At 36.4% G+C, this 21,348-nt stretch overlaps 1 protein-coding gene across 2 annotated transcripts in view; it reads right to left on the reverse strand.

Annotated features, from left to right (window-relative positions):
* The window catches only part of unc-13-4A (BAI1 associated protein 3), a 758,033-nt gene that overhangs the window by 80,518 nt on the left and 656,167 nt on the right, over positions 1-21,348 (reverse strand). For both annotated transcript variants that reach the window (XM_069831997.1, XM_069831998.1), the window contains exons 10-11: positions 18,779-19,000; positions 17,364-17,488 (exon numbers count right to left, since the gene is read on the reverse strand). In XM_069831997.1, the coding sequence (XP_069688098.1) occupies positions 17,364-17,488; positions 18,779-19,000 (347 nt within the window). The remainder of the gene's footprint in view (positions 1-17,363; positions 17,489-18,778; positions 19,001-21,348) is intronic.

Raw genomic sequence — 21,348 nt, forward strand, 5'->3', positions numbered from 1 at the left:
AAAATTGTTCGGGGGCCGGGTATCGATCCCGGGACCTCTGGTTGAACGTACCAGCGCTCTCCCAACTGAGCTACAGTACCCGGCCCCGAAACAATTTTTCCCTTGAAATTATAGAAGTCATGATGTTTTAGTTGGCATGGTAATATTTTACGGCTCTGGTACAATAATGTGACATTAGATTTTCACTATCGATAAAGACTTTGTAATGTTCGGGCACAAAATTACTATATAATTCATTCATTTCGTGTTCTGTCCAAGGGAAAACCCAGCTTTCTCCAATCTTTCCTATTTTCTGCCTTCCTCTTTTCTCCTCACATGACCCATATATCTTAATGTCGTCTATCATCTGATATCTTCTTCTGCCTCGAACTCTTTTCCCGTTCACCATTCCTTCCAGTGCATCCTTCAGTAGGCAGTTTCTCCTCAACCAGTGACCCAACTAATTCCTTTTCCTCTTTCTGATCAGTTTCAGCACCATTCTTTCTTCACCCACTCTTTCCAGCACAGCTTCATTTCTTATTCTGTCTATCCACTTCACACGTTCCATTCTTCTCCAAATCCACATTTCAAATGCTTCTATTCGCTTCTCTTCACTTCGTCGTAATGTCCATTTTTCTTCCCTTATAATGCTACACTCCACACAAAGCACTTCACTAGTCTTTCCTTAATTATTTTTCCAGAGATCCGCAGAAGATGCTCCTTTTCTATTAAAAGCTTCCTTTGCCATTGCTATCCTCCTCTTGACTTCTTGGCAGCAGCTCATGTTACTGCTTACAGTACACCCCAAGTATTTGAAGCTGTTCACTTGTTCTACTGCCTCTTTTAGAAATCGCTAGTTTATCTTCCTTATTTTTCTCTTCGACTGTAAACTCTTGATTGAAAGCGAATGTCTCGCTTCCACCCAACTTGCAATAGTTCAATATGGTAGGACTTCTCTCCCACAGACTTCTTGTAATGGCGTAAAGCATTGATTTGCATGTTTTTCTCTTGCAACTTGGATTTTTATGAAGCACCTTTCTTCGTACCTTTAGGGCTGTATTGTTTACTACAAATCAGAAACAGCCACTGTATTTACAAAATATGGCTACTTCGAGACTTTCAATAGCCTGTTATAAATTAATGAAACAACTTTAAATCAACAATAAATCAACTTTAGTTCCTTTTTCGTTAACAGCTGCCAGTGTTCAAAATTTAAAATTTATCGATGAATATAGACTAATAATACACAGTGAAAATTGTTTAGATCCCAAAAGTTGTAAATGTCCACCACTGAAAGAAGCCACGTATGTCAAATATCTGGGTATCATTATTGATCAGAATTTAAAATGGCCTCATCACATTACTTATCTTTGTAAGAGGCTTCGTAAAACAATTTATAAATTCCTTAATCTTCGATGATACTTACCCATTAGAGTTCTACGAAATGTTTATTTGGCCATTATTCAGTCTATCATTCAATATGGTATAATTGTTTGGGGTGGAAGTACAAAAATTAATCTCAGTCCGTTAAATTTACTACAAAAACGAATAATTAAAATTTGTTTGAAGAAACGTTTCGATTATCCAACTAAATTAATTTATTCTGAATTTAATATATTTAATATTGAACAAATTTATAAGTATACGCTGTTAAAATTTTATCATAAAAATCGTAATAAGTTTGTATTACAGACACATAATTATGACACAAGACGAAATATTAATTCAACATTAGTAGAACCTAAATGTCTCACATCTGCTGGTCTAAAGCATAGCATAAATTTTGGCCCTCAGTTGTACAATGCTTTAACTAAATTACACCCAGAACTTCTAACATGTAACCCACTGACATATAACAAGAAAATTAGAAACGTGTTAATATCTTCAATTTGATTAAATAAATTTATATCATATGTGTATGAATTAACCAACCTATATTATATTTGTATTCTATAATTTTGAAATATATACAGTATATATATAGTCCTACTTTTCACGTGCGATATTATTCTTCTCTAGTGTTAATATTATATTATATAATTCCATCGCCGCTCTAATTTAAATTTTAGTTCCTATTTTATTTTACTTATTTATTTTTATTATTATTATTAATTTTTTTCTATATTTCTCTTATATTAATATTGTATTATATAATTTCTGTAACTGTAATTTTAATTCTATTTCCTATTTTATTTTATTTTATATTCTCTTATAGGCCTATTAATATCATATCTGATCTGCGACCGAACACGAGCGCTGCTCATTCGGTCTCAGATTTTGTTAATAGTACCGTATCTCCTTTTTTGTATTGATTGTATTATTTTATTTCTATTTCTCTTGTTTGTTTGTAATTATATTCTTTATTCTGTATATTTAAATTTAAATAAATAAATAAAAAAAAATTGCTGCTCTATTACGTAGTACAAGATTTCAATGGTTACCGCTAGGAGCACTGACTTACAACATTGTTACCATTAGTATCGAATGTCCTAGTAATATGATTAACTTTAAATTTTTATGTATAAGCGAATTGATATTGCTTGTGGATGTGTTTGCAGAGTTCAAGAGTAGATACAGCATTACAAAGACAGATTTTGCATCGTTTAGACGGCTTCCTGTATCTTGAATTGTATACCACCATTATTTACCACTATTCCATACAGATAGGTGAAACTGTCAGTTTTTACATTACTACATGATTTAGCTTTAAAATGTTGTCTTTTATTATTGACCCGCATTTCTATTGTTTCCTCTTTTAAGATTTATTCTTAATCTAGACTTTTCTGCTTCATTCTATAATAAACGTAATTGTTTTGTAGTATAATTTAAACTTATCCCATTTTTTGTCATATAGTTTTCTACATCACTTTTTATTTACAGAATTTATCCGTATACAAACTTTAAAATGGGATTTTGTCGTCCGTTGTAGTGGAATATCCCCTGACTAGCAGCAAAACCTGCTTCCCGTCTCGTATTGGCGACGTAATAGAATGAATTACACAGAGCTACACGGCACATATGCATACAAATTAAGACTAGTATTACAATTAGAGACGAGAATTCCATGTAAATGCATGTTTTTATAGGAACATAGGACATAGCTCAACTTAGTACTTACCCATTTCATTACTTTCCGGTTCCAAATATGTGTCCTTCTTCCGTGCACATTTGCATGTTTTGGCCTTTTTGGGGATAAAAACATGCATAATGCATATTTAAGCAATTTTTAGCTCAATAATGCGTATATTATGTATAGTTTAAATGCATGTTTTGGAACAACTGGATAATACGCACGGCAGACCAATATTGATAGTCGACTCTACTCGCTGGCCACTAGTCACCGGGCCGTACCGAGCCGTATCAAACAAAATATAATCGAAATGGTGGAAGTCAAATTCGCGACTATATTCTTAAATAATTCACTCCATTAGTCAAGTTCAAGGTTTTATGTAGTACAACGGCGGTTTTTTGAATGCATTAAAAGAAAATGAAGATGTAATAAGATAATAAACTAGGTTATCACAAGGAAATTAACAGGATAAAGGTGTGTTTCACGGAATAAAATTAAAATGACGGAAAGTAAATTTCAGGTTAATGTTCGCCAAAGCGTAAAGTACGTAATTATGACGGCGTTGCTGTTTTATTTCTGGCCTATAGAAAAATACTTAGCCTTTTACGAAAAAAAATTTAAGGACCATGAAATTATTCACCGCTTTCATTATAGGCCTATTATTTTTTAACCAAAGCTAATCTAACCTAACCTATCCTAACCCAACCTAATTTATTCTAAACTAACCTAACCCAACCTAACCTATCCTAACCTAACCTATCCTAACCTAACCTATCCTAATCTAACCCAACCTATCCTATCCTAACCTATCCTAACCTATCCTATCCTAACCTAATCTATCCTAACCTAACCTATCCTAACCCAACCTAACCTATCCTAACCTAACCCAACCTAACCTATCCTATCCTATCCTAACCCAACCTAACCTATCCTAACCTAACCTTACCCAACCCAACCAAACTTAACCTAACCCAACCTAACCTAACCTTCTCCCATTCCTCGACCTCATATCACTTATCACATGCGGCTCGCGACAGGATATTGCCTGTCTGCGCATGCGCGGACTTGGCTAATAAAAACCTAAACTAACCAAACCTAACCTTCGTATATCCAAGGTCTGTAACCGGAACAAGAAGGGATCTCAATCATTTAATCTTCAATGTACACGCGAAAATAATTTCAAGGATTACGCTTCCACTGCATGAGAGGTCCGCGCATGCGCTACAGCAAAACTGTTTCTGTCGCGAGCCTCTCATCTAAGCCACTCGTCATAATTTACCCGCAATATTTGCGCAAATACACCTTGTACCTAACAGTGGTGCTTAACATTTAATAAAAAAAACAAATATAGCAAAACTGTTTTGTCTCGAAACTCTCATCTAAGTCATGTAATAAGTTTCAAACAATTATAAAATACGATAATTTGGTCCAGGGAGCATCCGTTTTTGATGCAAAGATAATTCGTTTGGCTTGTTTCTTAAATGAAATTACGAAATGGCGTTCCTGTGCTTAAGTCACGTAATCTACTTGCAATATATTTGCGCAAATATACCTTGTAGCTAACAGTGGTGCTATCTCTCAGTAATGTTCAGAACGAAGGAGGCACAGAAAGAAAAGAAACAAATTTCTCTCTCTAATGAGGCCACACACCAACATCGTGTTCTTATGTTGGCGAGATTGTGTATTTAGTAAAATTTGGCGCTAAACGTAACGGCACGGTTCAATGATACCGTGGGAATTCTCCAGTATAGCGCATGTTTTAATGCTGAATTTAAGTCCGGTAAAAATGCTGATGAAGAGGACAAAATAACGAATTTTGATGAGTTAATAACGGGAAATGAGAAGAAATTGCCTGATACACAATTAGAAAATATTTTTAAGATCTTCAGTGACAAACTTGTTCTTTATACCGTTAATTTTCAATCCATGTCAGTAGAATTCTATATGATGAAAATCTAAAAGTGTCTACTTATTTTAATCACAACCCACTTTGTTACCAAGACCAAAGTGATGTTCTTGGACCGAATATGTTATTGCAAACGTGAAGCTGTTTACAGCAGTTAGTTAAGAAATTCATTAAAAAAAATGCTTCGCCATGTGTAGATAGACTTTTGCAGAACGAAAATCAAATATGACAAATCTAAAAGAAGTCTTAGTAAGCCAAAATGTTAACGACGCTAGTTTGGTACAACAAGTGGACTTTCCCTGGTAACAGTTCTCCTTGGAATTAGCATAAAAATCTATTCGCCGCTCATGATTATGCTAGTTTTCATTATTTACATGCGAAGTTTTACCGTTAGATGGCAGGAGCGTTCCATGCGGCGCAACATGTTGTAGGGCTATGTTTTGTCATATGCTACAGTTGATTACGTTTTCCTGCTTGTTGGTTTTCTGTGCGTGTCAAATTATATTTACAATTATTTTGTATAACCTAGTATAATTTAATATAATTCAGCATTTTCTTACGTCATAATTTAATTTAAATTACAATAAATAATAACGTAAACTTTTATAATACTGAGCGATTCCCCTTAAGAGATGGGTGGGGAAATCTGCAGTATGCAGAATATAGATACGAGTAAACTGAATGTTCATGAACCTAAACGAGAACTCTGAGAACGAGGTGCACGAATAAAAAAATAGGAACTACCGGGATGTCGAAGATGAATATTACCTCTTTAATCATTAGTATTGTAAAAACAGGATATGCAGCCACCAATGTGTTTTTTTTTTTATAGGGAAGGGACTATCGAGATTTAATTCCTCGTATTTTTTACTCTAATTGCAGAAAGATTCTGCGGGCTAAAGCAGGGAGATGCACTATCACCTTTACTTTTTAACTTCGCTCTAGAATATGCCATTAGGAAAGTTCAGGATAACACAGAGGGTTTGGAATTGAACGGGTTACATCAGCTTCTTGTCTATGCAGATGACGTGAATATGTTAGGAGAAAATCCACAAACAATTAGGGAAAACGCGGAAATTCTTGTTCAAGCAAGTAGAGCGATAGGGTTGGAAGTAAATCCGAAAAGACTAAGTATATGATTATGTCTCGTGACCAGAATATTGTACGAAATGGAACTATAAAAATGGGAGATATATCCTTCGAAGAGGTGGAAAAATTCAAATATCTTGGAGCAACAGTAACAAATCTAAATGATACTCGGGAGGAAATTAAACGCAGAATAAATATGGGAAATGCTTGATATTATTCGGTTGAGAAGCTTTTGTCATCTAGTCTTCTGTCAAAAAGTCTGAAAGTTAGAATTTATAAAACAGTTATATTACCGGTTGTTCTGTATGGTTGTGAAACTTGGACTCTCACTTTGAGAGAGGAACAGAGATTAAGGGTGTTTGAGAATAAGGTTCTTAGGAAAATATTTGGGGCTAAGAGGGAAGAAGTTACAGGAGAATGGAGAAAGTTACAAAACTCAGAGCTGCACGCATTGTATACTTCACCTGACATAATTAGGAACATAAAATCCAGACGTTTGAGATGGGCAGGACATGTAGCACGTATCGGCGGATCTAGAAATGCATATAGAGTTTAGTTGGGAGGCCGGAGGGAAAAAGACCTTTGGGGAGGCCGAGACGTAGATGGGAAGATAATATTAAAATGGATTTGAGGGAGGTAGGATATGATGGTAGAGACTGGATTAATCTTGCTCAGGATAGGGACCAATGGCGGGCTTATGTGAGGGCGGCAATGAACCTACGGGTTCCTTAAAAGCCAGTAAGTAAGTAAGTAAGTAAGTAAGTAAGTAAGTAAGTAAGTAAGTAAGTAAGTAAGTAAGTAAGTAAGTAAGTAAGTAAGTAATTGCAGAAAGATCAAATGCAGTGTTTGATAAGATATAATCTGATCGCAGTAGTATCACGATTACTCCTGTGTTTTGTAGATTAAGAACATGTAGTTTTCAGTACTATGTAGGATGATTTTGAAAATTTGAATAAAAACATGGTTTTAATTAGTTTACAGCACATTAAAAACATTATTCACGAAATGGATTTACTATGGATCGTCCTGGATAGTAAACATCCAAGTTAATCGAGAGTTTACTGCAGGCGTAAAATGCTGGCGTAAACTTTGGAGACTTCTAGAAATAAGTACTACATATAATCTAAGCTAACATAGGTTGCTGTCGAGGTTGCATATGTTTTTATTAATTTTTCTTTTCTCTCTTCCAAAATATATATTATTATAATGTACCAAAGTACATATGATATTTCCATGCAGATATTTTGCGTCATCATACGATGAAAGAGTAATGGAACGGAGAAAAATTCTCTCCGGCGCCGGGATTTGAACCCGGGTTTTCAGCTCTACTTGCTGAAGCTTTATCCACTAAGCCACACCGGATTCCACCCCGGCGTCGGAAGAATCGTCTCAGTTTTAAGTTCCAACTCTTGGGTTCCCTCTAGTGGCCGCCCTCTGCACTACGTCATAGATATCTATGAACGTAGGACCGAAGTCCACACATGTGCTGAGGTGCACTCGTTATGAGTGAACAGTTGGCCGGGATCCGACGGAATAAGCGCCGTCTTAAATCACGAAGTGATTTACGCATATCATATATATTATTTTAATGTACCGAAGTACATATGATATTTCCATGTAGATATTCTGCGTCATCATACCATGAAAGAGTAATGGAACGGAGAAAAATTCTCTCCGGCGCCGGGATTTATGGCCGGTGTGGCTTAGTGGATAAAGCGTCAGCACGTAGAGCTGAAAACCCCGGTTCAAATCCCGGCGCCGGAGAGAATTTTTCTCCGTTCCATTACTCTTCCAAAATGAAACTGTAGCCAGAAATTGTTTAACTTGAAGTAGTTATTTTTGCTTTAATAGCTAGCACTTTCGAGGCGCAATTTAATAGGTTAAATTTTTTAAGGTTTAAAGCATATATTCAGAATATTTCGGGACCTGAATAAAGACAAAAGGCTTTCCCTGGTTTTTAAATATAGGAACACAACAAAAATGTGGCATTTTGAGTGGTTTTCAACAGTATTTATTGTACTAATACACTACGCAAATCCTCCATGTTTATATACCGGAAAACAAATGCACACGCAAAGCGCATCCCTCAAAATACACGCGCGCTATCTGTTGGTGCTAGTTCAGGATATCCCTATTCCTGGGACGGATCACAGAAGTACATAGGAGCTACGCTCAGAAGCAACGCTGCTGACTTCGTCATTTATTTTTCCTGGAATATTGAGCACGCTAATAATATATTATGCAACGAGCATATAATGGTAGTACTTAAGAAGCGAGTATGGATGTTTATGAAACGAGCGCAAGCGAGTTTCATAATTTTCATATGAGCTTCTTAATTACCATTATATGCGTGTTTCATACGACTTTTTATGCTCGACCATATTTCTAACTTGAAATTATTCAGATGTATACATTTTATTTGTGTCTGACAAGATCGGAAATGACCTTGTTCTAGGTCGTGAATTGTGAGATGTGCGCAGACGCGAAAGTATTGATTTTTTACCGAGGAACAATAATGTCATTGACCTTGTGTAATCCCGTTAAACTTGGTATAACTTTGATTATTGAATTCGACATTGAAAAACGAGATGACAAATTGAATTTATTTGAATATTATTTACAATTAACGCTAATTATTATAGTAACAGAACATAACCTTCTGCGACAGTATTGGATTCCCAGCCTCCGTGACTTTTCGCTAATTCTCTTTCGATTGCATATCCGAGAATAATCGATACTTGCGGTTTTATAACGGTACAAAGCTGACTCGTTATAGGCTGAACACCTGTAAGCTGAGTTGTCATTGGCCGAAAACACCTGAACTTCAATGAGTAGGTGTACTTTAATGACATGCATTAAAGGACTGCTACCAGGTGTATAATTACTACATTTCGGCATGGTCGAGCATAAAAATATAAAACGCGTGCATTCAATAAGTATCGAAAACACACCACTCTAGTAGATCTTATTGGTTCTTCCGACCGAGTTAACGGTTTCACACTGTTGGGTGGTCAATGTAAAGAGTGGCGAGGCGTGGATAAACACCGCTTACTGTATGCAATAGAGCAATTGTCTGTCCCTGTGTGAGCAGACAGACCGGCGAATGGTAGTGCATAACTAGTGGCCCTTGGAGGAAGACGGTTCTTTGTCTCATTCAGATATGAAGTGTAGCCTACACATAATATCCTACGAATAAAATAAGTTATTTAAGCTAAAAGTTTGCAAGCTATTAGGCCTATGTTTTGACATATATCCTGCCATACATCAAACTATGCACTTTCATCCAATAGGCCTACACATTTGTACATCTATTCGTCCCTGTTCACTAATTCACCCTTCCTCTCGTACATCTATTCATTCTCCCATCCAAACGTATAATCATTCTTCCATTCAGCTATACAACCACCGTGTCCGTTCCTTCACCTACGCATTCTTACATCCACTCTTCCATTCATCTATCCATGCATCTACCCACTGATTCGCACAAATAATCTTCCATTCAGAAATACTTCAATTTTATTTTTACTTCAATTTTTATTGTACCTGAGTTTTTGAATGTACTTCACTCCCACCCCTTCTACTAATGAAGTCCCAACTGTCCTCCACACAGAACCAAGGCCGCATATAGTAAGCAATACTGAGTTAGTGAGTGTAATAATAATAATAATAATAATAATAATAATAATAATGGCTTTATTTAACCTGGCAGAGTTAAGGCCGTAAGGCCTTCTCTTACACTCAACCAGGATTAAAACTTGCTTACACAGTTGAACATAAAACTAGATCAGAATTAAGTAATTACATACTGATACATAATGAGATCAAAAGAGGTAATTACATAAAATTTACCTCATAAAATAAAAATAAACATAGTGAAATACATATTAATTTGTTAGAATCAAATACGAATCACATAAAAACAGAAGCCGATAAATAATTCAATAAAAAAAGAAGTACACAGTAGAAATAAAAATAAACACATTAGTATACATATTAGTATTAGATTACAATTAAATAGGATTTACATAATTAAACCAGAAACCGACAACTAAATAAAATGTACACAAAAATAGATTGATAATAAAAAACAAGAACATAGAGGGATACATATTGGCATTAAGTGATGAATAAACACGATTTAGATAATAAAAATAAGAAAGAAAAAAAAAATAAAAATAATTACAGTGAAACACATTTGCAACACGTTAGGTCTGGCAACTCATCATACGATATTTTTCTAGTATAGCACGTTCCAGAAATATGTTCGCGTTTTCCAGTGACGAAAGGGCTTTCAATATTGAATCATATTTTCGCACAAGTACTGTCGTCCGTTTGCCTACGTCGCATCCCGGTTTCCCCCACTCGCTTCTGTTCGCCCCTCTGTAAAGACTGGTGGCTGGGCTGTCTTAGCTCTTTTCTGAAAACATTAATTTCTGTTAGGAATTGGACATCTACGTAATATTATAGAACAGTTTAAAATAACTTAAATAAAAGGGCCTCGTTAAGTAATTAACTATCACGTGATTTCCCCCTTTCTACGATCCTGCGGCATAACCACTTGGACGGACATTAGATGGCATGTCTGAGTAACTTTATGTTTTCGGATCGGGCAGAAGTGAAGATTGAATTTACAGTACGTAAGGTACTCTTTTATAGAGTAGGTACAGAATTATTTCAACATTAGTTACTAGTACGAAGTACGAAACTGTCCGAATGGACAGTTCAATTCGTGAGTAAGAACACTTATTGTTAATACAGTACTGTATTTTGATTAAACAAAAACCTAATATACTTTACAAAATGAAAATACCGATATTTCCTAGTTTACGTAAATGGATGAACTAATTTTCTTGCCCCCTATACCTACTAAAGTTATTTGTTTGCATATTACGCCAGTATCATCGAACTCCAGTCGTGGAAGGAGGTAGCAAACGGTGTTTCTGGTTCTCAGTCTTTAATCCAAAGGTATAGCCAGGTTAATATTAGAAATGTTAGTAAAAATAAAATGATGTCCCTGTATATCCATTCGCACATCCTTTCTTTCTTTCAACCATACATGAAGATTTTGCATGCAAAACCAGTTATTTCAGTTCCGCGGGATGGTCGAAGTACGTTTGCTCAAGAGATACCTGAGTAAGGGGAGAGGGGAGACAATATATTTGTAAGGCATCGTGTTAGCGTGTACATAGATCAGTGGCGACTAGAGTGAAATGAAAATTAACTTCGATTTTTTTTGAATACGGACTCTTTTCATATACCAGTAATGACTTTCGCGGGCTTTAAGGTTTTTTTAATAAAATCTCGCACTGTACGTTTTTTTGGGCAAGACTTTCATTCTTCACCCTGTCTCCACCTCTTGTTTCTTTTACCATTTGGCCATCACCGGTAATTCTATTTTCTATTGGTACCACTGTCTGTTCATATGTGTGCCTACATATTCGCATCAATTTTCCTGAAGAGATTTTTAGAATATAAGCTTATTCATCTCATGTACCGTACTCCTGTCTCTCTTCCAGTCTTTACGTGTTCGGTGTTTGTTACATGCAGCTTGCCTTTGCAATATTGCAAAGACATCACCATAAAACAAGTCGACAACAAACACACCTTCAAAATATACAGAAAACCAACCACCACCACCACACACATACACAACACATCTAATCACCCCACACAACACAAACATGCTGCATTCAGGACAATGGTACACAGATTACTCAACATACCCATGAGCCAACAACACTACAATGAAGAAGTGAACACGATCAAATACATAGCACAAGAAAACGGTTACAATCCAAACATAATAGACAACATCATAAGGAAGACAAAACAAAAACTCAACAAACACACAAAACAACACAAACACAAGATCACAAGAAATACATCACACTAACATACGAAAACAAAAACACACACAAGATCGCATCCTCATTCAGAAAAAAGAAATACAACACAGCAAACAGAACAGAAAACACACTACAAAAACATCTCAACACACAAACAACACAAACAAATAAATACAACCACACAGGTGTACACAAACTCACATGCAATAGTTGCGACAGTTTCTACATTGGACAGACAGGCAGATCATTCCAAACTCGATAGAAAGAAAGCAATAACCAGAGGACACAATACACCTACATATGCCGAACACATAACTAATACTAACCACACATACAATAACATAAATACAGACATGGAAATCCTACACATACAACCCAAAAACCAAAAACTCAACACACTAGAACAATATGAAATATACAGACACACTAAAACACACCCTGATCAAATTATCAACACACAGATCAATTTCAGAACACACATACACTATTTGACACCACATTTCAACACTTTTCAACAATCACACCCACACAACAGGCAGCGAAGTTCGAGATAACGCCGAGATCTAGTAGGCTCTGAGGATGGTGTGAAGAAACACCGAAACAGCTGTAAGCCGCACATGCTTACACAATTAACACGAGTAAGATCGCCATTTTTATCAATTATTTATTTTATTACATTGAAATACTGTGTGTCTTTCATTATTATGACTGCAAATTTGTTCCGTCCAGCGAAATGAATTGACAAATGGATCACTATAACTTATTCTCTTATCCTTTAGTCATTGCGTTCCTTGCTCTTCTAGACCCTACATTCTTCTCTTCTATCAACACGTATAATCGGTATAGCGCTGGCCTTCTGTGCTCGAGGTTGCGGGTTCGATATCCTCCCATGTCGATGACCTTTAAGTGTGCTTAAATGCGACAGATTCATGTTAGTAGATTTAATTGCACGTAAAAGAACTCACATCGGAACTCATGTAACGATGCCGTCAAGGTCACATCGGATATCACGTTGACAATGGAGGAACTTGGATAGTGTTGGTGTAATTCGAGCCCAATGCCATATATCCTACCTGATTACTTATTGTGGTAATAATACTTACTTACTGGCTTTTAAGGAACCCGGAGGTTCATTGCCGCCCTCACATAAGCCCGCCATTGGTCCCTATCCTGAGCAAGATTAATCCAGTCTCTATCATCATATCCCACCTCCCTCAAATCCATTTTAATATTATCCTCCCATCTACATCTCGCCCTCCCTAAAGGTCTTTTTTCCTCCGGCCTCCCAACTAACACTCTATATGCATTTCTGGATTCGCTCATAAGTGCTACATGCCCTGCCCATCTCAAACGTCTGGATTTAATGTTCCTAATTATGTCAGGTGAAGAATACAATGCATACAGTTCTGCGTTGTGTAACTTTCTCCATTCTCCTGTAACTTCATCCCTCTTAGCCCCAAATATTTTCCTAAGTACCTTATTCTCAAACACCCTTAATCTCTGTTCCTCTCTCAAAGTGAGAGTCCAAGTTTCACAACCATAAAGAACAACCGGTAATATAACTGTTTTATAAATTCTAACTTTCAGATTTTTTGACAGCAGACTGGATGATAAAAGCTTCTCAACCGAATAATAACAGGCATTTCCCATATTTATTCTGTGTTTAATTTTCTCCCGAGTGTCATTTATATTTGTTACTGTTGCTCCCAGGTATTTGAATTTTTCCACCTCTTCAAAGGATAAATCTCCAATTTTTATATTTCCATTTCGTACAATATTCTCGTCACGAGACATAATCATATACTTTGTCTTTTCGGGATTTACTTCCAAACCGATCGCTTTACTTGCTTCCAGTAAAATTCCCGTGTTTTCCCTAATCGTTTGTGGATTTTCTCCTAACATATTCACGTCATCCGCATAGACAAGCAGCTGATGTAACCCTTCAATTGCAAGCCCTCTCTGTTATCCTGGACTTTCCTAATGGCATATTCTAGAGCGAAGTTGAAAAGTAAAGGTGATAGTGCATCTCCCTGCTTTAGCCCGCGGTGAATTGGAAAAGCATCAGATAGAAAATGGCCTATTCGGACTCTGCTGTATGTTTCACTAAGACACATTTTAATTAATCGAACTAGTTTCTTGGGAATACCAAATTCAATAAGAATAAGTTATTATATAAAACTTCTCTCTTAACTGAGTCACATGCCTTTTTGAAATCTATGAATAACTGATGCACTGAACCCTTATGCTCCCATTTTTTCTCCATTATCTTTCGAATACAATTATCTGGTCAATAGTTGATCTATTACGCCTAAAACCACATTGATGATCCCCAATTATTTCATCTACATATGGAGTTAATCTTCTCAAATGAATATTGGACAAAATTTTGTACGACGTCAAGAAAAGTGATATTCCTGGAAAGTTGCTACAATTAATAATAATAATAATAATAATAATAATAATAATAATAATAATAATAATAATAATAATAACAATAATAATAATACACCAATTGATCTGCTTAACATCTTTACTCGTGTGAGAAACTTGAATAAGTACTCTATTTTCGGGAGTAACGCAACTCCCTCGTCGGCATGGCGAGAAATACTGCTGAAGATAAACAAGGCAAAACAAGAAACACTAAGTACAAATACTCTGTTCTTGCGCAAGGAAAGTAAATTATTTCTCCGCTGGGAATGGACGCAGGTCTTCTGGGTTGTTTCTGGAAACGTTACCGCTGGAAGCATAGCGGAGGAAATGCTCGTTTAATTCCATTGAGAAATTGTAGTGTATGAATATTTGTGGGCTACAACCTGGTAGCGGAACAGAGGCCTAGCGTTCTATGTTTCTGTGGACTGAATTAAACAAACACGCGTTGCGTATTTTCAAATAACTGTGCCTGCTTTCAAGCCGACCACACGAGAAATGGAATGAGGAAGAGGTGGAAACTGTGTTTTGTTCAATACAGATTCCATCACGACTGACTCCAGTCGAGGTTGACGATTTTGTTTATCTGTGTTACTTTACGTTTGAAAGTGAACGGTGAAATAGCAAAATCATGGCATAAAGAATGAGAGAACATTTTTCGAATATCATCTTGGTTGACCAAAACTTTTAAAATACGTATTATATATCTTTCTCGTATTAAATTCTATCGTACCTGGTTACACGTTTCGGTCTGTTATCCAGGTATAATAGAATTTAACACGAGAAAGACATATAATACATATTCCGAAGTGATATAGTGTTAAAAGTTGTGTAATCAAGATGCACAAAACTTTTACTTCCGTTTAAAGGAGTTTGGAAACTGTGTTGGAAAGCTGAGATCCAACTGCGTGGCATTCCTGTTCATTACAATTCAATCAACACGCTTTAAACGCTACTGGGCTGTCCCTCAGCTATTGCAGACGATTTTAAGTCAATGTTGCATTGATGGACAGTACTATCGGGAACTCACAGCTTTGAATACAAACAATATCCAGGTCTATTACCCTCATTAGGTCGGCCGATACAAACAGAGGCTGACGGAGCTGAGATAAAGGGATAGCTTTCGCTACACGTATGGAAACTGTGCCAGAGATACGGAGCATGAAAGCGCGGGGACACAAAGGACACGCGTCCGACTCAAATACTGGCACGGCGAGGTAAAAATATCATTTAAAAACACCCAACACTGCTCCATTCAAATGCGCAATACAGAGACATGCAGTACGGGTCTCTGAAGGCGGTTATTGTACTTATTATAATACGAGAATTGCGCACAATGTCCACAGAATGAAGGGATTTAAGTGGAAGGCTTTGAGAAGGGCTATCCGGACTGGTGAAGGGTTTTCTTTCTAGTAAGATGCCTACGAAAATGACCGATGTCCACAAAGACGACAAAAGAGTGTTGCCATGTTCAGTAAAGAAATTTTCCCTCCAAATATCTAAAAAAAATCCCGATTTTGAGAAAAATTTCCCACCTTAAGGGTATCTGTACGTGAACGACCACAAAATATTATCAGAAAATGCAGACTCTAAATTTCTAAAATTTTATAAGGAAATGAACTCACAATTGGACAAAAATTACAAGGTACCAAAACAAGACTTATTAGAAATTAAATATCTGATAAAAGTATAAAAAAGGTTACTAATAATATTTTTTAGAATTCACGTTTTACTTTAAATTAAATTTTCCAAAATTTGAAAATTTTCACACATATTATTTCATAACTCCACAACTATTAGCGATAGAATTCTGAAATTTTCTACACTGGTTTAACATGCATTTATGCAAAAGGTAGACTACAATAATATCCATTTCTTTGCAAATAGAAAAATTAGGTCACAAAAATTATGTAAATTTTAATATATTTTATATAGGATAAATAAAAAATTAATTGCATTAAAATAAACAACTCTACATGTCTGAGAGTAGTCTACTTTTCAGAAATAAGTGTTTATTACATGCGGGAAAAATATTAAAGATGTCAGAGAGACAATAACAATGTTATGGTTACCAAATGATGTAGCTGCAGAATTTGTTTTTTGTTTTTTTTTGTTTTTTCATCCTTTGCTAAAACTGGTTTAAAAAATATTATTAGTAACCTTTTTTATACTTTTATCAGATATTTAAGTTCTAATAAGTCTTGTTGTGGTACTTTGTAATTTTTGTCCAATTGTGAGTTCATTTTCTTATGAAATTTTAGAAATTTAGAGCCTGAATTTTCTTATAATATTTGTGGTCGTTCACGTACATATACCCTTAAGGGGACACTCGATAAAAATGACAACGTTTTTCGTAATCATTTTTTTTTTCAATCAAATTTGAGAGAATGTTTACTGTATATAAAGGACTAACAATAATCAAAAGTAGAACTTCCAAATGTTTTTGGCTTTTAATTTTGTATTTTTTTCTATTTTTTTAAACAAATATTTTAAAATGCAAGTTTTCAGTAGAAGCTCTCAATTTTTTAAATTACTTTCTTTTGGTTACATTCATAGGACACATGAATTTACAAGAGTGACGTGATTTGTAACAATTGTTTTAATAAATGCAATTTTGTAGTTAAAAATCGCAAAAAAAAAATTCTGTACAAAGCAACTATGGAATTCACAACACATTTTTAGCTTCAGAATATTAGCTAATTAAAGAAATGATACCCCTGAATAGTTCATTCTTTATCTGTAATATTCTTTTATCCTTAAAACTAAAAAAAATAATGGTAAGTTTATTTTACAAACACTTTCAAATTAGTGTGACTCTCAAAATATTGAGATTAGGACAAATGTTTATATGACTTTTTTGCTCAGAATGTCTTCGAAAATAAGGTGCGAACGTGTATTACATTTCTCAAAATTTCACACCTCGAGTACGGTACAAAAAACGCTAATCCCATAAACTTCCCGCCCCAAAGACTTTCCTGCCCCGGGCTATACACCACGTTGGCCCATGCAGAAAAACGGCCCTGGATTCGAATATTATATTACTTACCTAAGAAGATATTCTAGGCGACACATGGAAACCCGGTTGTGGGGGAGAAACAGCTGACGGTGTTTCCGAAGTAGTTGCAGTGAATGATCCAGGAACATGTTGAAGGATTCTGCGAGATACTCCTCCTGTGGACAAAGGAGAATGCATTGCACAACAATGAAAGTGACTACAGGCAGTGGCGGTGCGTCAATAAGAGCACAAGATCACGTGAACACCTTGTTTCCATTAATGCACGACTAGTTTTATTATTTAATACCGTATTGACGTAGTGGGGATGTATAATATCAGAATCGAGTATTTTATACTTCCCGCAGCTTGCATAAACTTCTTATGTAAACATGGCAACATCCGTTCAAGTACAAGCCGTGCTCTTTCCAAGAAGGTTACAGGAATTTCACGCATGCGCGGGAGAAAATTGTCTTTTGCTCGCCGCTTATGACTCGTCAAGAGCACAAAGCGTTAAGCGAACAGTGAATCTATCCTACAGATGTCAGGTGCATCGATGCTATCATTCACGTGCTATATCTCGAGGACGAAATTTAATAGTCTGTATTCTAGCCTGCAGGTGCCAGCATCTCACTGTCGGAACGTTTACTTTATGTGGATTGTTGTACAGTGCTGCTACAAGAGTGTAGTTTGTGAATTACTATACATCAGTGTTAGCATAATAGCATAGTTTGGCTTTCAAACACGTGCTGGTTGAATGTGATGGTGGTATGAATTTAAGTATCTGTATGGTGGTGTACATTATTTTAGAATAATATTTACTGGCATGTATTTATAGTAATCAATCTATGCGAATGGGATTACAGTACTGGTATAGGCTATAGTATATCAGTGTGTTGTGAATCAAAATATATTACTGAACTCACACTTTTGTAAATAATGGCATTGTAGTATGTATTCATATTTAACAAACGTAAACAATGAACTCTGTTCAAGTAATTTGGAACAGTAAAGAACTGGGTAAACTGGCTTACCAGGAAAAATTGGAAATAAAAAGACTGGGTTTCATTATTATTATTATTATTATTATTATTATTATTATTATTATTATTATTATTATTATATGTCCTTTTAAATTTATATACGGTTTTTTCGATAGTGAAACATTGGAATCATGACATTTTATATTAGGCTAAACATACGATTTCAAATTCTCTTCGATTTTGGAACACAAAATTGTGAACACATATAATATTTTATCACGAGCCGCCACTGACTACAGGGGTGAGTGAGTCGTTAGAAGAAAGATTTTTATAAGAGATATGGAAAGAAACTTAATTCTTTCTAACGAATTAGTTCTCTAAATGAACAAGTACCCAAGGAAGTCCGAGGGCTAGGCGTCAACATAAATACAGACCACGTGCCGTCCTATTAAACCCGTTCCATCTGGAACTTTCGCGATCACTCACCTCTTCCTTGGTGAGGGTCAGTAAGTTCCACTGTTGGTCCAAATCCTGCAGGAGCCTGAAGAGTATCCTGTAGTCGAGGGGGAGTTCCAAGGACTTCTTGGAGTAGGCAATCCACCGCACCATGGCCAGCTGAAGGTCTGTCACGTCGCCCTGGATCGCATGCTGATGCAGGATGGTGAGGGCCACGTGTGGCAGCTCTCCGCTCCACTCCCATGACGGACTCTGCAAACGACACACAATAAAGCAAATACTATTGTATGATAAGCAAAGGCGGTAAATATACATATAATTATAGTCAAATTGTGACAGCTTATCGGTATATCTTCAACATGAAATTCAAATACTATTACATTGTTCAATTCTGTTACTTAATAGCTTAGACATTCCTCATTATGGTGAACAAATTGTAATATATTTAATATATTCTCAGAATCATTAAACAGTAAGACATATTTATGACGCGTGACTTTGCAATATGAAAGCAGATTAAAACTCACAAGGGAACGACCAACATTGGAAGGTTGGGTAGGACCTTCACAATATGGCACAATATGCAGACGACGTCGCATATTGGGCAACACACCCCTGACTCCCCTCCGCTAGGAAGTTACTAAACGCAACCCTCAGGCAGTATCTAAATTGGACCAACACGTGGCGGATCACAGTCAACACAGACAAAACACAGATATGCGTCTTCCGCCCAAAACTCCGGACTCGAGTCCTCCAGAACAACCCAATCACAATAGCCAACACTCAACTTCCACTCCAGCGGAATCTCACATATCTAGGAATACCCCTCACCTCCAAACTCTCCTGGACCGAAGTAGCTGAAGAAACCTGGAGGAAATATAATGCAGCCACCAGAGCAATAAGCTACCTAAGTGGCATCAATCGACCCGGTTGTATAACCGAAACACTCCTCCACCTATACAAAGCATTGGTTAGATCCCTATGCATATATCCCTCCATTTTCCTCGCACAAGCCCCTCCAACGACCCAATTGAAATTTGAAGCCCGCGAAAGAAGAATTCTCCGCCAAATCTTCCACCTGCACAGACGGACCAGAAATAACACAGTTTACACCATGACAAAAACAAAGCCACTCTTCACACACCTAAACAACATAAACAGGAAATACACACATTCGGTAGTAAATCGCGTATATACACAACACATCTTCGCAAATCCCCCGAACACAAACAACAGAACAACACTGGAGAAACTCCTCTACAACTACCACCAGCCCCAACCACCAAACTAAAACACACAAACAAAACCGCAAACACGTGTTGGAAATTTGAATACTGTCTGAGAGGACACACGACAGCAACAGAGAGGCAGATCAATAAAATAACACCACGCCATGAAAGTCTCCATAACGATTCAGACGCTTCTGCCACCGGAAGGGGAAACTCAAAAATGTATGTATGTATGCACAGTGTTCTGCCCAAGAGCAGGTCTTAAACTGCATACCCAGCATTACCCTTTCTTGCTTTCCTCTTAATCTCCCCATATAATACTTTAATGCTGTCTATCAACTGATATCTTTTACCCCGAACTCTTGTCCCGTTCACCATTCCTTAAGCATTCCAAATTAACAAATTAGGCCTACACCAAAATAATTAAAACAAAAAAAAAATAAAGTAAAAAATAAAATAAAATAAATAAAAAGCCAATCACCGCACTCACACACCTACTGGCACTTATGCCAGAAATAGTGTCATATACAGTATGTAGGGCCTAATATATATTTATTGTTATTTATGTACAATGGCTGGAGAGGGCATCCTGCGAGTATAAGACCCTAAAACGGCCTCTGGCTCAAAGCTAGTAAAGTCAATTAACATCACAACATCACCTTCAGATTTTGTACACTGATACGCCTTATTCGTACAAACGTTGAGAAAACAATATGAAAGGTATTAAAACCATGTTCCGAATATCTAGTAGTTGCGGAGCCTTTCGAGTGTAGTGTGTGGCAGAGACGAAGGAGAAGCAAGGCTGCAACTCAACCTTTGTAAACGGTAGAGTTAAATAGGGACCATCATTACGAATAAAATATTGACTGATTTCATGGAATCAAACAAAGTCATAGTATATTAAATTGATAAGTTATGATTAATTATCTCACAAATTAAACCTATAACAGTATATTTTACAGTAAGTACACAAATACGTACAAATAAAGCTCACCGACACTTCCACCCTTCTGGTTGTCTATAGACATTACAGTCTCACTGAACATAAACAGAACAGAATTGTGAATTGTTAATGAAGAGAAGAAAACACAAATTCTTATTGCACCACGCACAGCAAATAAAACTGTTGCTACTGCATCCTACACAGTACATTTTTAATCCGTAATATGTTTAACTGAAATGTGGATACGGAGAAGGATAGAGCGTGCGAAATGGACAGACAGAATAAGAAATGAAGCTGTGTTGGCAAGAGTGGGAGAACAAAAAATGATACTGAAACTGATCAGGAAGGGGAAAAGGAATTGACTGCGTCACTGGCTGAGAAGAAACTGTCTCCTGAAGGATGTACTGGAAGGAATGGTGAACGGGAAA

The sequence above is a fragment of the Periplaneta americana genome, chromosome 7, assembly GCF_040183065.1.
Source record: "Periplaneta americana isolate PAMFEO1 chromosome 7, P.americana_PAMFEO1_priV1, whole genome shotgun sequence".
Classification (NCBI taxonomy): Eukaryota; Metazoa; Arthropoda; class Insecta; order Blattodea; family Blattidae; genus Periplaneta; species Periplaneta americana.